Raw genomic sequence first — 23,386 nt, forward strand, 5'->3', positions numbered from 1 at the left:
AAAACAACAGAAGTTATCATTACAAGGAAGGAGACGTGGGTTGATGCTGAAGTCGAACACATCTATTCCATATCTTTTGGAGATCAAGATTTCAAAGATATTTCTGTATATTTTGGATGTAAACAATCAAAGAAAAATGCTGAGTGCATGTTTCAAATGCAAAATGGTTTCAAATGGATTAAGCTGAAACACTTCCATAGAACAGATCACAATGCAATAGGGTGACCAGATGTCCTTTTGTTCTAAGGATCATCCTATTTTTTAATGCATATTCTCTGAAATATCTACGTTTTGCTTCTGACCAGTAAAATCAGCTGAAGTAGATTGTACCCACCTCCCACCACCACCAGGATTTTATTTCTAAGCATTTCAGTCACAGGCTGCCATTCAAGGAGCTGGGCTCTGCCTGTTGCCCCAGACAGAGCTGACATCATGGTGAGCTGTATTTCTATTTAAATTATAGCCAAGTGTGAATTTGCATCAATGAGTGTAAGTTAGTATAGGCAATTTTTGCCCTCTTTTTGTAATGGCTCATGTCCTCTTTGTTGGTCATCGGTAGATAGCTACCCCACAATGATGTTGTATAGATTGCTTATTTTTACTTCTTTCAGCTTATACACAAGAGCTCAGAAGCAGTGACCAAACCTTAAAAATATTTTGAAAGCAAAAATCTACAAAGAAAAAACCATATTAAAAGATTAAATAACCTCATACTTGCATGTCTCATGCACATTTTTAGAAGGAAATGTTCTTTGGAAGCCTTATTCTTAGGTCAAGGAAATATCTTTGAGATTGCCACAGTTGTAAACTGGAGATTCTCAAAATCTTATGCTGAAATGGAAGACAAGGCAGCTGCAGCTTCTCCTGCTCATTTACTCCTTCCAATGAGCTACTCTGGAGCGTTAGTCCTAGTGGACATGTGCTGTTTGGCAAGTTCAACTTCCTCAGGAGTACAACTAAAGAGGAGAAGGAATCAGAGGCAGCACATATAGGAAGGGGTGACTGGATTGGGTCCCTGGAATCTTGCTCATTGTAGCAAGTGGAGAAGTGAGGCAGACAGAAGGATGGTGAATGGAGAGCAGATTTAAACCTAAAGGGGGAATCCAAGGTTGCTTCAACACAGAGCCAATTCTCCATGCAGCTCTCGTTGCAGAGGCATTAGTACTGGCAACAGAACATCCATTGCACATTCTTTGATTCAGTCCTCCATTGCTGCACTTTCCTCCCTGCCAACGCAGAGCTTTTTTTCAGCTTAAAAAAAAAATCAGTAATAGCTACCACAAATTGCTAAAGTGTTACAACATTATAACAATATATTGCAACAACTTAATAGATTTCCAAGAGTTCTTTTTTAACACTAAATCTCTGGCCCTTCTAATGCAGTTATAAGGAGAAATGTGCAGCCAGTGCCTTTTCCCTTATAGCAAAAGGGCTAGAGACTTTTTACAGTCAAAAGCTAAGAACTAGTACATGGTGGCAACTGATCATTCTATCATCATAAAGTTAAAGCAATATAACTATTACTGATCCCTCCTTCCCGCTCAAGCCCAAGGAAAGCCCTATGACAGAAGGGGGAACTCGCCTTTGTAGGGACTGAGATAAGGATAATGAAGCTGATATAAGCAGGCCCTGAAAAAAATGTGCACCTTCCTGTCCACACAACATCCAAACATGCTTTGACTGTGATAGTTCCAAAAAGATTGTACCAAAACAGATATGAAAAAGAAAATGGGGGGGGGGGCCAAAAGCACTGCAGTTAAGCCAAGGAAGAGCAAAACATCTGTGAGGAAGCTACCCAAGCTGCAGCCTCACAATCCTAAATGTCCTCATTACATGGCTCAAATAAGCATAAGCTTTGTGCAATTAGTTCCCACACTGTAAATCCATATTGTGAGTTCCATAGTGTAAGGCCTAGCAAGTGATCTGAGACACTGAAACATTTTTAGGAGCAAATAGCTGATCTAGTTGAACAGGCTTAGAGAAAAAGATCTTGTTCCTTTAACAGACTTAATGAGCTGGGGGCCCTGACCAGGATAGCCCAGTTGAGCCTGATCTCATCAGATCTCAGAAGCTAAGCAGGGACAGCCTTGTTTAGTAACTGGATGGGAGACCTCCAACGAAGACCAGGGCTGCAGAGGCAGGCAGTGGCAAACCACCTCTGATAGTCTCTTGCCATGAAAACTCCGTCAGGGGCAGTCTCATTTTTCTCTGTATCCCCACTATTCCCTTTTTCCTTCCATGAAAACTCCCATAGCCTCTACCCTCTTCCTGCTTACAACTCTCTTTCCTATCCACCAGCCAACCTACCATTATCTCTCCGCCCCTATCTCCAGCTTTTCTTTCCCTTGGGAAAACTCTGCATGTTTCTGGCCATCAGGCTGGGCCAAACCCAGCTCTGCAGTGGGGAACCTGCAAAGACTCATAGGGGGCACGGTATTATACACTGTAACACCCCCCACTAGGATTGCTAGCGCCCCCTGGAAACTGGCAGAATGGTGGTGGTTGGGGAACTGGGGATTGGACTTACTGGTTGCCGGGTGCACTCCCAAATGGTGATCATTTTTGCCCAAATACCAGGGCTTCAACTGGTGATGTGATTAATTCACTTCCACTTAAATGACATCAGTGCATCGCTGCCAATGTGATGATGTTACTGGCAAGGGACTGCACTCCTGGTAAGTCCCCTGCATTTCCCACCATTTCTTCCCCCAGCTGGCCAACTGAGCAGTGGCGAGGGGCACCAGCTGGGGGTGGGAATACTCACTCCCAGCAAGGGGCTGGCAACCTATTCGCCAAACTATTTCCTTTCTATTCCTCTTGGCACTATAACCTCCCCATAACCCCATCATTCCCTGATTCCCTTCCCCCTCATAACAACCCTATGAGGTAGGTTAGTAAGAGAGTGTGTTACTGATCAAAAGTTGTCCTGTGAGCAGGAATTCAAAACTGAGTCTCCGAGATCCTAGTCCAACACTATAACCACTAAGCAATTTCATTCAGTGGCTGTTGTTGAATAGTGGCTGGCAGGCCTGGCCATGATGAGTCCTCCTTCAAAAGCTCAAACATCCCAGGAAAGGGCCATGTTTCCTGCCTTTTACCGACAGAAACCAAGCCTTGAAAGCGGGCAATATTGTTGCAGCCGCTTAGCAACCACCACACTGCAGAGGGCACTCGTTTCTTAAAGGCAAGGTTGCTGCTTGTATTATTTGGGGGTTAACACCCTCAGGTTTTTAAATAAGATTTCAGGTTACTCTGGAAATCAGGACCTTTTCTTAGGTCCTAGGTCTGTCTTCTTTGTTTATGGCCCCAGTCTCTGGATTTAAGGATCCACAAATGCAGCCATGTTAAGAATCATATTTATTGGCAAGCAAGAGACTCACAAGTGCTTGTAGGGGCTTCTCATTTCCCCTCCCCCACTATTTTCTCTTTCTTTTCCCTGAAAGCACCCATAGCCTGTCCCTTTTCCCTGCTTCCTTCTCTCTTTCTCACCCACCAGCCTTCTTTTATATGTGCCTTGTTTTAAACTTTCCTGCTTACTTTATCAACAAGTCTCTACCCAGGATAACTGTGACCCAGTTGTGTGGTGTTGACTGCAAGGTCAACCTCAGTTGAGTGGTGGGAAATCCACAAGGACTTGCAGGGAGCATCTAGTTTTCCCCTGTACCCCCTTCCCCTCACTATTTCCACTTTCCCTCCTCCTAGCAACTCCCAGATCCTCACCACTCTCTGCATTCTCCTCTCTTTCCTACCCCCCACTAACTTACTATTTAACTGCTCCCCTCATCTTCAGCAACTGTGCTTTATCCCTTAAAAAAAAGGGGCTGGTACTCCATACCCACACATACCCCCTGAAAAAAGCCCTGTACAGCTATACTTATTTAATTTATATTCCACCTTTTTCCATAATGGGGAACCAAAGCAACTTTCATAATTTTCCTCTCCTCCATTTCATTCTCACAGCAACATTTTTGAGGTAAGACTGAGAATGTGTAACAGGTCCAAGGTCTGAGCAAGTGAGCTTCCATGGCAGTGGTGACTTGAGCTTTAGTCTCCTAGTCTGAAATCCTAACCACTACACCACACTGGCTTTTGTGAGGTGGCTGCTGCTGAAACTAGGAATCAGCCAGGCCTGAATGAGTCATGCAATTCAGCTAGTGATTGCTGCCCAGCCTGGCCTCAACGTTTCCTGCTTTGAAGGCCAAAACTATAGAAAAGGCCCTACCCTCTGCCTTTACACCTCACTCTGGCCTTTTGCTGACAGAAACTAAGGCTTGAAGGTTGGCAACACTACTGTGATTGCCTAGCAATGGCCACTGACGGCTTTTGTTTCTTAAAGGGACAATCTCTGCTTCTATGATTTTGTGGGGTTTTAACTCCCCAATGTAATTTTTTTAGAGTTCAGATTTTTCTATTAATGTAGAGCTTTTCTCAGGTTTGTAGAAGGATTTGTCTGTTCATTTAAGAATCTACAAGAAGACAGCATATAGTTGGAACTACATCTAATTTTGCTGATATTATTACTGACTGTGTGTGTTCCTTTTTCTGACCAAATGATGTATTTTATGTTACATATCACAAAGCTTGTCTTGTCCGTTTAACTCTTATTTTTTCTACTTTTCAGATAGCAAAAATTAAGGTTCATATGCTAAGGTAGCATAACCTTGCAGTTCCATCTCAAATATTAGGTATATTTGCAATTTTGCTTGTAGAAAACTAAGACATTTACAACTGTTAAATTCTGTAAGTATGTCATACATTTAAATTGTATATGTTAAGTTATAAATGATGCATTTTATAGTTTTAAAGTAGTAAAATGAGTTTAGATTTGATAGGACAGTAAGTATTGCATATATTTCAATTTTCCCCAAACTTTATGGGGGGGGGGCAGATTTCTTCCATGGCTTCAAATTTAAATCTCCAGGTGAGCCTGACCCCAATGAGTCCTCCTTTAGTATTTGAATTGTTGTGGTTGCTTAGTATCAGTCACTGAAGGCATCCTTTTCATAAACCATTAGGAGCTCCTTTTATCATTTTGGAGGGGGTTTAACCCCCCCCCTCCAATGTAATTTTTAAAAAAGATTTCCAATTTATCAGCAAATCTGGAGATTTTCTCAGGTTTGTAGAAAGATCTATCTTGTCTGTTCATGGCTCTAGTCTCCAGATTTAAGTACCCACAGATTTTGCCACATTGAGAATTATATATATTGATATGTGGAAATGGGCAGCTAAAGTTTGTCATGGCATGAAGGAAAATAACACTGCCTGTGAAATAACATCATATCAAGTCTCCATTAAAAGGACAACTGTCAGACCTGCTATCCACAGTAACGCCATATTGTTTTCTGATGCTTTCTCATGCTGTAGTTTTCCAGTGTTATTTGTCCACAGGTTCACAGAGAACCAGCTGTGTTCCCAGGGAGGCAGGAAAGCCTTATCTACCAGAACTAGACATCGACCTTGGAGCGTCCCTCGCCTTCCCAGGCATCTGTAGCCGGGCAATTGGGGGGGGGGAGAATTGAAGGAGGTTTGATATATTGTACTTTGTAACTAACACGTCATTCTCAACAAAGCTTCATGGTCAGCCAGAAGCTTTCATGCCTTTGGATTAATAATGGACACCTGTACTTTGAATATAATCTTTCAATAAAGAACCTTTGAACCAAGAAACCTTGGATTTCTTGCAGCAAGGGGTGGGAGATGAAATCAAAGTAACTTGAATTCCATAAACTGACAACAACTTTTTTCCCTCCAGGTAGTTGGTAAAACTAAGTTGATCTCTCCATACAGGCTGCTTCTGCAAGCAGCCTGTATCTGGTAAAATTCAGATATGTAGAACCTCAGTCCTCTCCATACTTTCAACAATGTAGAAACTAAACACACTTTTGCTAACTGTAGCAAAAGAACAGCCACATACAAATATTGAAGGATTATACCCTTAAACATTAGTAAAATACCAAGTCATACTGATCACAACCTACTTAAAATTTTAATAACTGGTGCAGTTAAATCCTATCAGTTTTCAAATATGACTTCTAAAACTCTCCATCTCAAAGGACGTTTTTAAAGGGAAAGACAGCTATCAAATCAAGATTTTGAAGTTGAGTTATGCTCACCATCATAGACATTGATCAGAATGTACTTTATTTTTTAAATATTGTTTTTAAATGTCTATCCCTTGATCTAATCCATAAATGGACTCCCATAGTTGCTTACAGTTGCAAAACATGGAAAAAACATGAATAAAATCAAGAGTCATTAAACAACAGGTTGTCTTTATATCTTGGAAGCTTTCAGAAGGAAATGTTCACCAAACAATCATGAGTAGTAAAACCTCACCTTCTGATGAAAAAGCAACATACATTAACATTAGAGCTGGGCCTCTGTCTCAATCGAAGGAAGGAACTAGAGAGACTCACCTACCTATCATGGCTCCTAGGCAAGTCCATGCCCCACCCAGAACTCTACAGTGATTGATTGTTATCAAGCCTTGGTAAACTACAGCCTGCTTTGGACTGTCACTACAAGAACTGGGATTATGATGGATGGACAATTTTTTTAAAAAATGACAAAAGCCACCATTGAGGCGGTGGGGCAGTGGCAGAGTACATGCTAGGCACACAGAAGATCCCATGCTCCAGCCTCAACAATACTTCCAGTTAAAAGAATCTTAAGACATAGGAACAGAACACTGCCGGAGAGTTTAGAAAGTCCCTGAACATGTAACTATATCCATCTAGATCTATTCATCTAAATATTTATACTAACTCTTCATTTTAAAAAACCTTCAAAGTAATAAATATTTATCAATTCAAAATAAATTAAAACAATTAAAAATAACAAAATAATAGCATTATAGTCAACAAACCATATACTTGACTGTGCCTGACTGACATGAACATTAAGATGTACACTGGTTCATCACTATGCCACACTTGGTTGCTGACCTGAAAGCCACTATTTTTTTAAATAAAAAGAACATTAGTGGGAGACTCCAGAGTGAAACTGCTGAATTAGAATCCATTAATAGTTTGTTTAATGACACTTTTCATCTACGTTGACACATCTCACCTACTTCTCATCTACCAAAATGACACTTCTCATCTACTTTGTTAAATTAAATATAAATTAGCTTAACTAAGGGTACGGAATAAATTAGCTTAACTAAGGGGGGCTGAATGGCAGCTAGGGTCCTACTGTATGAGTTTCATTTTTGCATGGAAAAGGGTTATCACTGAGCCTGAAGAAAAATATCTTGTCCCTTTAATACAGGCGTGTATAGTATAGGGACTGAGTGAGCCTCATGAGAGTAGGAGCAAAGTATGTGATTTTAGCACTTTGTAATATATTTGAAATATACATATACTCTCTAGAATTGTTTGTTACTGTTCCCCTCTGCATTTTTGTATTTTTGCTTTTGTGGTCTATCTGTTAGAGGGTCGCTTGCAAGCTGGCCTGGAGAAAAATGTCATGTGTCCCTTTAATGGAAACTTAATCTGTGAAAACCAGCAGTTGATGCTTTCCATGGCATGAAGGTAAATAACATCACCCCTTAAATAACAACCCATTAAGCCTCCATTAAAGCGATGGGACATTTTTCTCCAGCCCTATTGGTGAACCCTAAGAAATGTCACAGGCTAAACAGCTTCTATTTCATGGCCTCTTAAGCACATTTCACAATTTTCATCCCTCTGTGTGTGTACTTATCAGTAGACTGAGGTTTTACTTCGTGTACCATGAAAGCCTATGCTACAATTAATGTATTAAATTTTGAGGTACTACAACCAATTTGCTACAACAGATAACATGGAATTCTAGAATTTTGAGTTTCTAATGGCCCTCAGGCTTTTCACATCTCCCCTTAACTGTGACATGTTAAGGTTACTCCCCTCAAAAACTGCGGTATGAAATACAGTTCATATGACAGTCACAGCCATTTTAATTCCCATCTGCTGCTTTTATTTTTATGAGCTATCTTTTGAAAAAATATTCCACTTAGATTTCTCAGTACTGAGAGCTTTATACATGGGAAAACTCAGTCTTGCAAGCAAGCAGATGGGAGGAGGGGGTGGGCATCTGAACATATGGACTCTACCCACACGGGACATCTTGCAGGTTCAGGACCTTCTAATATTCATAAGCCAGTGTTAAAACATCATCATGCAGGTGCTACCAATTGTGAGACACATTAGGAGCTATGGAATGTCTGCTTTCGGTCTGTGAAATTCCTTTACTTTGTCAATGCACATACCTACCACCTTGTCTAGAAGGCCCAAAATTGCAGCTCCTGGGCAGACATGCTGCAAAACATACACACAAGGAATAGGAGGGAAATGGAAACTTGAGAAGACTACTGAAGGGATATATTGGTTTTCTGGATCCCCTTCCTTAATGGGCCTTTTGCTCTTGCTGCGCGATCGTTTCTTTGCTTGCAGTTTTAGTTTCGGGTCCCTCCTGTACTGAAAGAGGACTTCTTCCTCTGTTTATAAGTGTTCATATACTGAAATCAGAATGTATATTGTAAATGCACAGAACTTAATTAGAACAATTTTTTTAACTGCTCAATTATCGTTAACTCCAAATTAAAGTTCAGAAGAGCAGCTATATTCTCAAAACTCCTTCTGGATTTCCAGATTAAAATGTCTTATTCTCACAAACATCATAGAAATTAACCTGCCAATTTAAAAATTAAACTTACACTGGCACTATATGGAGAGTTTTATTAATGTTTCTGCATTGGCAGAAACCAAGGAAGGTATATCATGTCTGCAGTGCATTTGGAAGACTCCTTCCTTCTTGGGGTAGGCAAAACAAAAGGTGATTGGAAACCTAACACACCTAAACAAGGATCAAAAAGAGTCCAGTAGCACCTTTAAGACTAACCAATTTTATTGTAGAATAAGCTTTTGAGAATCAAGTTCTCTTCATCAGATGCATGGTACATGGTACAGAAACTGTACTGACGAAGAGAACTTGATTCTCGAAAGCTTATGCTACAAAAAAATTGGTTAGTCTTAAAGGTGCTACTGGACTCTTTTTGATTTTGCTACTACAGACTAACACGGCTAACTCCTCTGGATCTAAACAAGGATCTGACTTGTCCCCCCATTCTTTTCAACATCTATAGAAAGTTGCTAGGAATGGTCTTTTGAAAATTTGGGCTGAGTTGCCACCAATATACGGATTAATCAGCTGTCTCATGCTTCCAGCAGATCACAATGGAAGCTGTGGAAACCATAAACACATGCTTGGAGGCAGATTTGGGATGGAGGAGAGCTAATAAACTGAAACTTAATTCCAACAAAATGGAGCTGTTACTGGTCTGATCTGGGAATGTTGATATCCTGTGTTCTGGGTGGGATCGCACTTCCCTAAAGAAGCAGGTTTGTAGCTTGAGGGTGCTGCTGAACCTGGGCCTCCTGTTGGAGAAAGGGGTAGTAGCAGTGGCCAGGGGCGCCTTTCATCAGCTCTGGCTGGTGAGCCAGCTGTGGCTCTTCCTAAACAGGAAACATTATGCTACTTTGGCACATTTCCTGATAACATCTAGATTAGATTACTACAATGCACTATATGCAGGGCTGCCCTTGAAGACTGTCTGGAAGCTACTGTTGGTACAGAATGCTGCAGCCATAATGTTACCAGGAATGGTTCATAGGGATCATATAACTCCAGTCTTGCTCCATCTGCAACGGCTCCCAATTTGCCTCTGGGTTCAATTCAAGATGCTGGTATTGACCTTTAAACCACTATACAGGCAGGGGCCAGCATACCTTAAGGACCACTTTCTCTTATATGAACCAGCCCATCCACTCCTGTTATCTTTGGTGGCCCTGCTTCAGGTGCCCTGGCCATCTGAGGCTAGATGGGTGGCAACATAAGAAAGGGCCTTTTTGATTGTATGAAAACTTTGGAACTTGGAGGGAGATTCATCTGTCTCCCTCTAAAGGCAAAAAATGTGTGCAGAAATCAGGGGGGAAAACAAAGCAGTATGGGGTTAGAACTGTCAGAAAAACCCATATGGAAAACCTCTCTGCCAGAAACTTCCTGGTGCACTGGTCGTCACTGAGCTATACTACCTCTTGATGCCTTTTGTAGACATGCAAGCTCCTAACTTTTGATTTCCAGCAGAGATGCTGAGAGGACTGCAGAATAAGGGCTGATACTCGCACAACAGCATGTTACAAGATTTATGTCTTACTTCTCCATACATTATGATAAGATTTATTTCCTTCTAGTGCTTCAGAGACAGGCACAAATGGAGTAAAATATTTCCTTGTAAGGAAGAGAGATTTATGCTTATAAAGGGGAAAGTGATACATGACCAAACCCCCTGCTTGACATTCATAGGAATCATGATAGATACTATGAGGTAAACATATGTAAAAGTATGGCTCCTTCTGTGCACTGGGAGCCATGCAGTTTGCTTTGCACTGAATACAAAACCTTCTTAATGTAACAGGCAAACCCCCCCCCCCACTATAAAGGCAAAAGGAAAGAATACATGAACTGACTTGCTCAATGTTTTTTGTGACTGGACATGAGACATAAATGTGTCCTCTGAGTTGCAGCCTTGAGTTCTGCTCTATATCCGGCTGCCTCTATGACTGGAAATGCTACACCCTGGGAGAATATTAACAAATAGTATATATGGGAAGGAATTAGTTAGCTTTAAGAAACAGGCACTATACTTAATGGTAATTGCTTGGTGTGACTGATTGAAAGTTGTTCAATAACTGGCAGATTCTGTGCCCTTAATGAAGCTTCAAACAGTCATATTTTAAGGGAAGCCAGAGAGCCTTCAGGGCTTTGTTTGAAGTAACATATATTGTGTACAGGTTGTCATAGATCACATACTACATATAAAATGTTAACATCACCTCAGACATACTGCATTTTCTTTAATGTACTCAGTTTACATGTTCTGCTGTGAGTCCTCTGATTAGAAATCAGCATGTGTGCTTGAGTGGAAAAAAGGCTTACAAGGAGAAATACTTTTTTACTTTATTTTTGAATTTGAAAGAATTATATTTCATGTAGATTTGGCATATAACCTCAGATTCCACACTTTTTAATTTTTTTTACTAATTTCCATTTTCCCCCTTACTCAATGGGGGCAAAACTGAATTAGTCATTAAAAAAATAATACAAAGCTAAGTGATGCAAAACACTAATATAGTAACTTTTTCAAAATATTGCATTAATATCATTTCACTTTATAATATGTGATATGTATTCAAGTTATCACTTGATTCCCAAGTGATGAACATGCATGCTTGAACCAGTCCTTTGATGGGGAGTGCAATTCTACCCACAGTTACACCAATCTAGGTCTATATGTAGGTATAACTTAGAATAACTCTGCATAGGTTGCACTGCTAATGAACCATACACTGATCTGTGAACATTTTCTTCATCTGTTACTGGGAGCACCTGAGCATCCAAGCAACAGCCAGTGTCACTCCAAATAAAGATATCATTGCCTTCTTTGTCCTCATTTCCAGAAGCCATGCTGGAAATGAAACAAATATTTTTAAAAGAATATGAAATTTCAAATTATCTTTTAAGGATAATTTTTGTTCTCCTAACCCTTAAGTGCCTAGTGGGATTCTTTGCATGCTCTATAGCAGACATTACAGAGCTTGCCTCCTCTCCCTCTATAGTAAACCCAGCAAACTTCAGCCTCCAATGCTATTCCATTGCATTAAAACACAACTGCTGAAGCCTCAAACTGCTTTTAGAGCAGGAGTTAAAAAGCAGTATGTTGGATACTATGGACTGACGCAGGGGTGCTTGTACCACATATTTCTTAGCTCCCCTTTCCCCCAGGACCTCCTTGGAAACATGAGAGCACCATGAGCAAACTGTGACAGTGTCTAAGGACGCTGGTGTGATCAGCCAACAATTCCCCTTTGCTCTTCTACCAGTGGCATTTCCAGTGATGCATGAGGCTCCATTAGCAGAAGAAGGAAGGGGGGGGGGTCAATGTTGCTATATTTAATTTTATTTATTTAGATATTTATACCCCACTTTTTCTCCCCAAAGCACCTTACAACATAATAGTAACAGTGTACTTATATACCACCTTTCTGGACAGATTAGCAACCACTCAAGCAGCAAACAAAGTCAGCGTTATTATTATCCACACAATACAGCTGGGAGTTGGGGCTGAGAAGAGTGGCTTACCCAAGGCCACCTTCAGAGTTCCTGGCAGTAGTGGGAGTCAAACCAGCATAATGCTACAGCAGCTCTCAACACCCTTCCTCCATTTTATCCTCACAACAACAATACTGTGTGATAGGTTAAGCTGTGAGAGAGTGACTGGCTCAAGGGCACCCAGTGACCTTTCCATGGCAGACTGAGGATTTGAACCTGAATCTCACAGACCCTAGTCCAGGACTCTGACCACACTACACTGGCTCTCTGGGTTTCCCCATCCAGCACAATCCCCTGTGCTCCATGAAACTATATGCCCAGGACTCACCTATAACGGACAGGACTGGCTTCAGCTCTGCCTCTCCTGAGAGACAGCCAATGGGAGCACGCAGAATGCTGGGCTAATGAGAGTTAGTGTCTGTTGGAGGGAAAAGAATGCTTTTGGGAGCTTCTGTAGGAGAAAGGCTTTAACTCTGCTGAGGAGAGGCAACAGAGATTGCTAGCTGATTACAAACCTGTTCTGATACATTATTATTTAATTTGTTTATTGGTTTAAAATCCATTCACTCCTATGTTCTATCTTATAAATAAAGGGGTTTTTTTGGGGGTTTTGTTTAACTCTGGCTGGCTTGAAATTGTTAGCCGAGGGAAAGTAAGACACATGTAGGCCTCAAACGCTCTGGTCACTACCAATGGGCCAAGTTTAAATCATGGCCGCGCATATATAGGGAAAGTAACCTCTGAGTACCCGTTTCCCCCAATGGCCCTGGGCTGTAGCTAGGTGAGGAGAGGTACATATAGGGAACTGGCTGCCTGTCTGGTGGAGCCTCTAGAAGAGGAGAAAGGATACCCTGTGAGGATTTGGGTCAGGGCTCTCTGCCTGATACAGTGAAGGCTAGACAGGTGGCACGTGATGGACTCCCAGCCTTTACCTGCCTGGGAAACCCCAAATCTGTGAAGGGAGATGTAGGGTAGGGTAGGGTAGGTGGCAGTGTGTGAAAGGCTGTGAGAAAGAGGTCCACTGCCATAACATCTTTTGCCAAATGTCAGCTTTTCAGAGGTCTTGGGAGGCTGCTGGGGAAAGCGGAGTTGAGAAAGATCAGCAAGTGGCTTTCACTTGTGCTTCTTAGAATCCAACCCAATATATTTAAGGGTTTCTTTTTCTGTCTTTTTATGAGCCAGTAAAATACACTGTGCAGCAGATAGACATTTACCCACAAAATCAACATTTTAGCCCAGGGCAACTTGACAAGCAGCAATCCATCAAGGTTTGTCAAAATACAGTTGAATAGCTAGTGCCATGCCCCTAACTCCAAATGTAATCCGAATGCCTACTGAAATTGCCAAATCAGCTCACAAAAGCATATCTGGAGGAATCTGTCCTTCTTCAGTAATATATAGCATGATTCCTCTAACAGCTGTTACATAATATACAGTGATAGCTACCTGACATCCTCACATTATGATAGAGCCAATTTGTTTTCTATGTTGTGATTGCAGCTTGCTTGACCACTGTGAACAGATGCTCAGTGACCTGACAAAAGACAGCAAAATTTTGTTAATGCATGTGAATGTTTTTTTGAATGGACAATTCACCTGTAGGTTCTAAAGTGAGTTCTCTTTAGGAGTATATGAAAAATAGAATGAAAAAAGATGGGCAGAGGAGGAGAGCTGGAGAGCTGTGAGTTTCTTGCCAAAGTTGGCTGAAACTGGGTTGCTACAGGGAAGGGCCTGTATAAGTTATTCTCTGGGGACCTGCTTTCTGTTTTTGTTTGTTTTTTAAAATTTAACTGTTCACTGTACTCTGCTTATATATTTATAAATAATACAAACATTATGAAGATACCAGAAGTTTCCAGCGCTTTATCAACCAAAGGAAGCTAAGCAGGGTTGTTTTGCTAATGGAATGTCTTAGAACTTGTGGGAACACATGTCCAAAGTGCTGTAAACTGTGGGAAACTGGGTAAGGGAGATAAATGGAGACGCTGAGCTCAAGGGTAAACAAAGGCCAGATGGAAGGGCTGGTATTTCTATCAGAAATTAAAATGACTTAAATGAGAGTCTGGAGGTTATGCATCAAGCAACAGGAGCTAAGATGGATCAAGGGGTCAAACTGATCTAGAAGTCCAGTGGCAGAGCACCCAGTAGAGTGGCCGAGTAAGTGCCTGAGGTGGATGAGCAGCCAACAAATTGTGACTGTAGCGAATTGAAGTTATTAGCTAAAAAGCAAGAGGCTTTGTTTATCCAAAAGCTTGCCAGCAGTGACAAGAGAAGAAAGCTGGAGAATAAGGCCCAGGCAGGAGAGAGCTGCTAGGAAATGAATGTGTGGGAGTTGAGCCTTGAAAAAGTGCAGCACATATTAGAAGTTTATGATCTGGAAGGGGACGATCTGAAGCCTGAAACTATGGGTGAATAACAACTTATTTACCCACAGGCCTGTAGTGGGTGAGCCCTCTCTATAGCTGTCATACGCAGGAGCCAGGCCTCAACAGTAGAAGTAATCCAGGTATCTGAATTTTGGAGCTAAAGGAGATGGGAAAGCCTTCATTGTAAGATCATAATCAGTATAAATTATGGGAATGGAAGATAAAAAGGCTGCAATCTTGAGTGGGCTAATCCTGATATTACACCAGATTTTATCCCCCAGAAAAAGAAACAGATTATAACTTCAGATAAAACCTTATTCGAGGCCTTGGATCAGGGCACAAAACAGAGTGGGCCAAGAATCAGCTTGGGAGTGGTAAACCCTTTCCACAGCTTGCTCTGGGTTTTAAGAGGTTTAAAAAGCATGCAAGGCAAGACAGAAGACCCTAGCAAAGAGAGACACTTTAACTGGAATTCTCACATGATCTTCACGGAAATGTGCCTGGCCTTTGCCAACCAGCAGGAATTCCTACTGAAGTGGCATCCTTCTGTGCAGCCTCTAAAGAAACTGAAATACAGCCCAACAGGCAAAATACATCATTTTCTTTTTCGAATCAAATGTGTTCATAACTTCCTTACAATACGGGGGGATGGTTAGGGAAATGTTTGAGATACCTGATGGAAAGCAGATCTGTTTTTAGATGGTTCAAGATGCAGTTTTGATGGAAAAAAATGGCATTCTCTGTATCCATAATCTTTGAGTAAAATGCTGCTAATCTTTTCTAAGAAATAGTGGAGGGTGGAATGTGTATGTGGGATGGTGGTTAAGAAAATTTCAGCTTGTATTTTAAGAGCAGCAAGAAAGAAAGTGGAAGCCAAATGGGTATCTAGATTTGTGCAAATATGTATGCCCTTGGGACTAGGCAATGACTTTCTGTAAGAGCTAAACATTTTTGAAATTTTTTATAGTATTGATCGGTTGATTAGCAGTAACTTTTTTGTCTAAAGAAAAAAATCATTGATCAGTGCTGGACAATACACCTGTAATGTATGAATAGCTGGCCATTTCATGTAGCATACATTCTTATCTCTTCTTAGCATACTTAATTGTCTTTTTCTCTGGGAGTCCCAGAGTAATAAGCTTTGAAAATTCATCGGTCATGGTAACTTTTCTGAGATGGGAGATGTTGTTCTAAGTTCAAATGCATTCATCACTGTGAATGAGTCCTAGGTAACCGGATGCACGAACTCCCATTTTTCTTAATGCCCTGAATGGGAAATCTATCTGCACAGGCCAGGTCTGCAGGAAGTCCTCTGCAGGGTGTGTGTGTGTGAGAGAAAGAAAGAGAGAAAGAGAAAGAGAGAGAGAAAGAAAGAAAGACAGCTGAAAATGTCTAGCTGGATTTAGAGGGTGCAGCTCCACAAATTACTCTCTGGAAATCTGCTGCATGTAAATCCAATTAATTTTCTACCATGCTCAGATCACACATTTGTGAATAAAGCCTACGTTACAGCTCCAGTGAAGCAAAGCCTGCCACCCCTGTCCCTGGAACATGCCATGGCTGGAGGAAGTGAAAGGAATGCAGCATCCCTCTAGGAGCCAGTTAAAACACCCATCCAGTGGCAAGTGTTGTGTTTGTGATGTGGGAGGGGAGGGATCTTTATAGTGCAATTCTAAATAGAGTTATGCTCTTCTAAACCTATTGACTTCAGTGGACTTAGAAGGGTATAACTCCACTTAGGACTGCACTGTTAGTTCTTTCAGCTCCCTTGAGGCAAGATCCTTTGGCTGCAAGTTGCTTTGTTAATTATGGGGGAGAGGGAGAGAATCAGCAGGAGCAGCACAGCGCCCTCCTTTGATATCCACCCATATTTAACACATGAAAGAGAGGTCATTTTCTCTCCTTCCGCTATACAGGCTTTTAAAGCTTTTTTGAGGTTAATAAATGGGGGACAAGTTCTAAGGCAGTGGGGAGGGAGCGAGGAGAAAACTTGAAATAACCAGATTGACCTGAGGGAGTTCTGGATACAGATGTGGAAGGTCCAGGATCATAACCATGACTGCCTAGTCACAAACCTTTCTGGCTCTATTATGATAAAATGAGATCACAGTGACAGGTAGTGTGGTGCAATGAATAAGGCACCATACTTTGACTGGGGAGATCTGTGTTCAAATTCCTGCTTATCCCTGAACCTCAGTGGGTGACTTTGGGCCAGTCACTTGCTCAGCCTACCTTCCAGGGTTGTTGTAAAAACAGAAGGGTACACCATGTATGCTACCATGTCTTTCTTGGGGGATGGGCAAGGTTAAAATTTGCTAGTAGCAGGGCTCATTTTGAGGGGGAGCGCGCAGGAATGCAGTTCCGGAAGCTCCCCAAAGAGGTCACATGTCAGGTGGTGCCACCCACCTGACTCTCGGCCATTTTGGGCCCGTTTCAGCCTGGATTGGGGCCGAAATGGCCCGGATCAGGCCTTTGACGGGTAGGAGATCACTCTCCCACTCAGCAGTGGCCCGATCCTGACAATTTTCGGCCCCTTTTCGGCCATTTTCAGCCCCTTTTGGGCCCAATTTCAGCCCTGAATGGCCAGGATTGGGTCCAAAACAGCCAGGATAGGTGATGTTAGGGGGTGTGGCATATGCAAATCAGTTATGCTAATGACACACTTCCACTGATGTCAAGGGGTGTGGCATATGCTAATTAGTTATGCTAATGAGTTCCTCCAGCTCTTTTTCTACAAAATGACCCCTGGCTAGTAGAATAAAAGTTGTTAAATACTCTGTACACTCCAGCAGAGGGTGGCAGAAGGTAGACTAAATAGAAGGTTGCCTTCTATTAGGATCAACCAAAGTATCACAAAACAGCCCAGGTTCTCCAGAATTTCATCAGGCTGGATGTTCAGTAGAACAACACTGTGGTGGGGGGAAGAGGGACAAGATATTTCAGAGCATTGAAGAGGGAGTCTCTGATGGGCAGATTTTAGATTCTTAAACTGGAATGCAGACTTAATTGGATTATGTGGTGCTGGGTGCAAAAGAGCTTTTAAGGAGTTTCAAAAGCTACTAGACAGAAGGTTTTTTTTAAAAAAAACAACACTTTACCTTTGAGAATATAAACACCAGATTGCAGAGATACAACATGGCACTTACATTCTTAAGTGCATTCTCAGGATCAATTAACACATGATTGCTTATGCGTTAACTGTTAACAGTTTCTATGCAATCTGGCTTTGCAAAGTTAACACACACTGGTGAAGCCCAAAGTTCTAGTTTTTTTAAAAAAAGACAGGCTACACATGAATAAAGCCAGCTCACCTGTACATTACGGAACACAGAAACTAGCAGCACAGCCCTTGCTCACAATCCAAGTGAGATCTAGAAGAGCTCCACATAGACTGCAAGTACATCATCAGAGTTTAAAACAGCAGCGGCCTAAGGCATGAATGACAGATGCCGGTGTTCTCTACTGGCCCTGACTAGATTAGTCCCTGGTGATGCTAGTGTGTGGACAGGTGTTTAGGAACACATGCCTGTCAGTCACACTTTATGGGGTACCCTGTTCTATCCGCACCAAACACGGCTACCCCGTAAAGTGTGGTGCCTGAATCGCCTTGCTAGGGCATCCCAGGATCCTTAAAGGATTCGGAGCATCCGCCACGGCCATCATATCGACACTTCTCAGCAGCCCTCTCTCCCTGAGGCCACTTTCGCCCCAGATTTGCCAATGGTGGGTTTAACGGCATGTGCAAGGGCCGGGAGGGAGGGAGAGGCATCGCTGGGATTTTGAAGAGGAAGGACTACCCGCGTCCCCATCCTTTTGTCCTGGGACACAGTAGGAAGCGCCGGAGATGCTCTAAGTAGGAAAGTTTCCTTTCCCAACTCAGTCAGGGCGACTCGCGGTAGCGTCTTCGCAGGAGGCGAGGGAAAGGCGGGCCCACATGGAGAAGGGGAACCGGAAGACGGACCAGGGGCGATCGGACGGACGAAGAGCCCCCCCTCCCCGCGCCGAGGAACAGCGAGCGGCGCCCGTTACCTGTCTTGCCCACAGCGCTCTGCCCCAGCACCACCAGCCGGAGGGTCCGGGCCGGGTTCAGGCTCACCGACCGGCGCAAGGGCCGCGGGAAGCTCATGCTGGAGGCGCTGCCGGGCCAGCGCGCCTTCCCGCTCCGCTGCTCAACCAAGTCGTGGCGGGAGCTCTGTGGAGTCTGCGGCTCCGGGAGGAAGCGAGCTCCGCCCAGGAGGGGCTGTGCTGCCCGCTCCTCCTCGTCTCCCAGCCCCCAAGAGCATCCAGGGGCTGGCGGGCTGCCGGGGGCGGAAGGGAACAAGAGAGGCCGATTTGGCGGAGCAGGGCTGTAGCGGTGGCGGGAAATTGCCGAGCACCCTGGGCTGACACATCGCCCGAAAGGACAGTCGCGCGCCCCCTCCCCCATCTCTAGAGCAAGATTCGGGTCCAGCCGCACCTTAGAGACCAACTCGATTTCCAGAGGATGAGCTTTCGAGAGTTGAGGCTCCAGTCCTCAGATATAAACAGGAAACCTTTGATTCTCGAAAGCTCCTACCCTGGAAATCTAGTTGGTCTTGAAGGTGCTGCTGGATCCGAATCTTGCTCTTCTGCTGCAGACCAACAGGGCTACTTATAAGCACTCTTATTATCACTCACTTGAAACTATCTTCAGAGAAGACGCGTGGCTCTTATCTGCTCCACTCCAAGGTCCTCCCAATTAACCAATCCAGCGCCAGCTGAAAAATCCAGGCCGGGGTGGAGGAGAGGGTGGCTGTGTGACTTTGCTTCAGCAAAAAAGCAAGAGTTGTGGCACCCTAAAGACGAACAAAAGGGTCGTTTCCGTACAAGTTTTCCTGCACCACCGCCCATTTCTTCAGTGGATCCTGACTAGCGTCTCTGAAGAAGTGGGCTGCGAAACTTATGCTGGAGTAAAGCGGGTAGTCTTGTGTTTATTTTTGCTGCAACAAGTAATTTTTACTTGAATGAATAAGCCAGCGGAGATCAAAAAGCACCGCTGGAACTTTAATATCTCCTCACAACACCTCAGCTGCAAAGTGCCTCAATGGAGAGCTTGTCTCAGCTGTAAGGCTGAGTAAGCAAGGGTTGAAAAAACTGGGTGATGCCGGTGCATGTGTGAACAAACGCCAGCCCAAGTTTCTGTTAGATCTTTTTTGTTTAACTGAAGGAGCCACCTTTAGTTGCTGTTGCAGTAGGTGCAGAAGTGACTGAAACACTTGGAACCAAATCCCTGACCAGGTCCTAGTGGCTACTGCCTTCTGTAAAACATATCTTGTTGTGTTTAGGATCAAGGTTATAAACAAGGATAAATTCCTTTATAGAGCCCTTTATGCAGTTTCTTTGACATAGCCCTCTTAATAACGTCAACAGACGACATCGCCTTCACTGCACTATTACCATGTTAGGGAATGCTGCACTGTTGGATTCCTTACCTGTGGCTACAATTGCCAACTTTTCAACTGATCTCCAAAGGTGCAGGTATTTTGCTCCATACCACTCTTCTGTGTGTAAAGGGTACAAGTCCAGCATGACCTCTGAAATCCACACTGAGGACTTTCCAAAGCGAAACCTGGGCGCTTTGCATTTCCTGTTGCCTGGCTCAGCCTTTTCCATACAGCCACTGGGCACATTGCAGCCATGGGACAAGCACCTGAAAATCCAGCATGCATGTACTGGCTCCCAGATACTTGTATTCATACATTGTCATGCAGTGCACACCACTAAAAACACTTATTTTCTGAGACTGGGTGGTAGGGTGCCAAAAACTGAGTCCTGTGCATGGCCTGATATGGTCTGGGAGCTGGCCTGGTTAAGATTTCCCAAAGTCACTCTATGCCAAGCTGTTCCTGTGAATAGAGGCCCCAGGAAGAGATTTGCTCCCTCTTTTCTCGCAAGGCTCTTGTACCTTTGACAGCAAGTAAAAATCCATTGGGTGAAGCTTTTGTACTATTCAGATGCTGCAGCAGAGAAAGTTTCAGGTGTTTTATTTCTGCTCATCTCTAAAGAAACTCTGCCACACACAAAAAAGTTGTGAGCCTTCCCTGGGAGTGACAGGGGATGTGCAACTGTGTTGATTCTCCTAGATGGCTTTTGATACAATTGACCACGGCATCCCCCTAGACCTGAAGTAAAAGTTCCATTTGTCACAAGAAAACTTACTTCCGGATACATAAGCACAGGGTTGGACTGTAAGTATAAGACAGTTTGCCTCATGCTCAGACTTTCAAAATAGTAGATATAACTGCTTAGCGGTTAAGTTGTATGGTTTTGATAATTGATTTTTAAAAAGTCTTGTCCATTCAGCTCATTTAGTATTGTATACCCTAAAATGCACATTTTCTTCTCAATCACAATGTGTACACCTTCTCTTAGCCCTTCTCACTCTAACATGAAGCTCATTGGGCAACCTTAGGCCAGTCTCAGCCTAAGCTTCCTCACAGTTGTTTTGAGAATGAAGCAGAGGCAGGGAGGACCTGGTGTTCTAGAGGAAGAGGAAGATAAAATTGTGAGAGAGAGACAGAATGGCCTGGTGTAAATCGTTCATGACCACTCCAGCAAAGTAGCCTCTACTGTGAATAATAGGTTGTGTGTGTGTTTAGCAAAACAAAGGTTATCTGGAGGACCTTGGTTCAGCATTACAGGAAGGCGCCGCTACCTGACACTTCCTGGAGCTGAACCATAATAATGTGAGCTAAATTTAGGATGAAACATGAACTGTAGCTCAGTCCCTGCATTTGTTTTCAAAAATCAGGTCTGACCTAGAGTTTTTGACATAATATAGGTCCCTTGTTCGTGCACAGAGTACATTTCCTTCACCTTTAAAAAACTGTAACCCATGCAGACACCGGAAAGTTTCAGCCTTTTCTTCACTAATTGAAGGAGGCAAGAATTAGCAGTATCATCAAAGATGTGTTCAGTTGACTAAAGTTTGAGATAGAAACAAGTTCTGCATGTTAAGTGCACTGCTTATAATATGCAGTATGTCTCCACTCATCTATTTCCATTTGTTGCAGTAGCTCAAAACTTTGTTGCAGTAGCTTCTTGCTGAGCAATTAATTTCTCTTTAGTCCATCGTTTACCCCAACAGTTTGACTGTTTCAGCACAAGTCATCCATTACGATAACTGAGGCACTTTCCACTCCAAACTGGGCCTGAGACCAGATTGAAAGGGGCTCAGAAAATCTGTCTCATCAAAGAAATAGGTAATTGTTCTATGCTGGAATTTTAAAATTGTGTATCTTTTTAAAATTGCAATTGGTGGAGTGAGCAGGATAGAAGTTATATTTAAAAATCCAAATAAATTTATGATTTATAAATTGGACTGTTCCTCAGTTCCTTCAATTAAAAGGGTTGTTGGCAACTTTCTATCTTAATTGGAAATATTCAATACAAGGATCCGTTGTCTTATAAACTGCCCATCTGTAGTGCCTAGCAGAGGCCCCTAATATTGTATTTTGGAGATGTGTCTGCAATTCTTCTGTTCTACTCAGCCCGATTCACACCACATTCCTGTTTATGCAGCTTCAGGATTATCTAAACATTATAGGTGCCCTCTAATCATCTCACTGCTTGAGGTTGCCTTAGGTTTCTTGTGGTCAGCAGATCCTCTTGCAGTGCAAAGCATGATGTGACTAGGACAGGCAGCGAACAGACTGGGCTGACAACCACAACTGCATGACATTTACAAATGAAGCTTACACAGAGTTTCATAATTCTTCTAAGGTTTTTTTTTATAATGGTAATACGGCCTTTTGCCATGTAAGGTTATGAAGCATAGCCTGCTTAACAGCACAACATGGATCATGGTTTACAAAGTAGCACTGTGTATTTCCTTTATCAAGCCAACTGCAACGTCTCCCTCATTTTACCCTTTCCTCACATCTTTGCAAATTGTATGTTTAATCACCAACATACATTTTTAAATGACTCTATTAGTAGGCTGCAGAAAAGGATACAAAGCTGGTATCTTATGGAATTCATCTTCCATCTGAGCAGCAGAGAACATGCTATGTGCATGCAAGAATTGACCAAACCACCTGGTTTAGAATTTGAACAAATTTTCCATACGCAAATACTAAAACCTTTGTAATTCCCCAGAGGAAGTACAATCTAGTGGTTAAAACTGTGATGGATGATGGAGCTAAAACTGCAAGTCCCAAACTGTGGCCCATGACAGTTACTGCATTGTGAGAACATAAAAAGAGACCAGCTGGATCGGACCAGCAGCCCATCTAGTTTAGCATCCTGCTTGGCACAGTAGCCAACCAGTTGTGTTGGAGTCCTAACAAACAGAAATACAGAAGACAAGGCCCTCCTTTGCTGTTTCCTCCCAGCCCTGGTATTTAGAGCTTTACTGCCTCCAAATATGGAGGTTCACTTTAGTCACCACAGTTAGTAACCACTGATGGCTCATGAATCTTTTTAACCTCCTTCTAAGGTCATTCATTCTCATGGCCATTACTACACAGCAATGAATCCAACAATTTAATTACTTATTGAGTAAAGTAGTACTTCCTTTTGTCTGTCCTGAATGTTGCTCATCAACTTCACTGGGTACTCTCAAGTTCAGCTGAATGTGTAGACATGGACAGTGAAAGCTTTTCATAGTTTGAGGGTACCTAACATTACCTACTAAAGAACAACTCATTAAGCCTCTGTTAAAAGGCAGGACATTTTTTCCTCTGAACAACCCTATATTATTGGAAAGGGAGAAAAAGTTCTGTGTCCACTTTCTTCACCTCATGCATAATTTTATACCTCTTTATCATGTTTCCCCTTAGTCATCTTTTTTTCTAAGCTAAAAATAATGAAAGTAACTCAAATGCACCGTTAACCTTAAGTGCTTGCTCAGA

The 23,386-nt window shown here is 42.6% G+C and overlaps 1 protein-coding gene across 1 annotated transcript in view; it reads right to left on the bottom strand.

Moving 5' to 3' along the window:
• Positions 1 to 18,642, bottom strand: part of LOC129324812 (ras-related and estrogen-regulated growth inhibitor-like) — a 66,294-nt gene extending 47,652 nt beyond the window's left edge. Inside the window, exon 1 of the mRNA XM_054972218.1 lies at positions 18,546 to 18,642. Within this exon, the coding sequence (XP_054828193.1) occupies positions 18,546 to 18,642 (97 nt within the window). The remainder of the gene's footprint in view (positions 1 to 18,545) is intronic.
• Positions 18,643 to 23,386: the final 4,744 nt, after the last annotated feature.

The sequence above is a fragment of the Eublepharis macularius genome, chromosome 2 (assembly GCF_028583425.1).
Source record: "Eublepharis macularius isolate TG4126 chromosome 2, MPM_Emac_v1.0, whole genome shotgun sequence".
NCBI classification, from domain to species: Eukaryota; Metazoa; Chordata; class Lepidosauria; order Squamata; family Eublepharidae; genus Eublepharis; species Eublepharis macularius.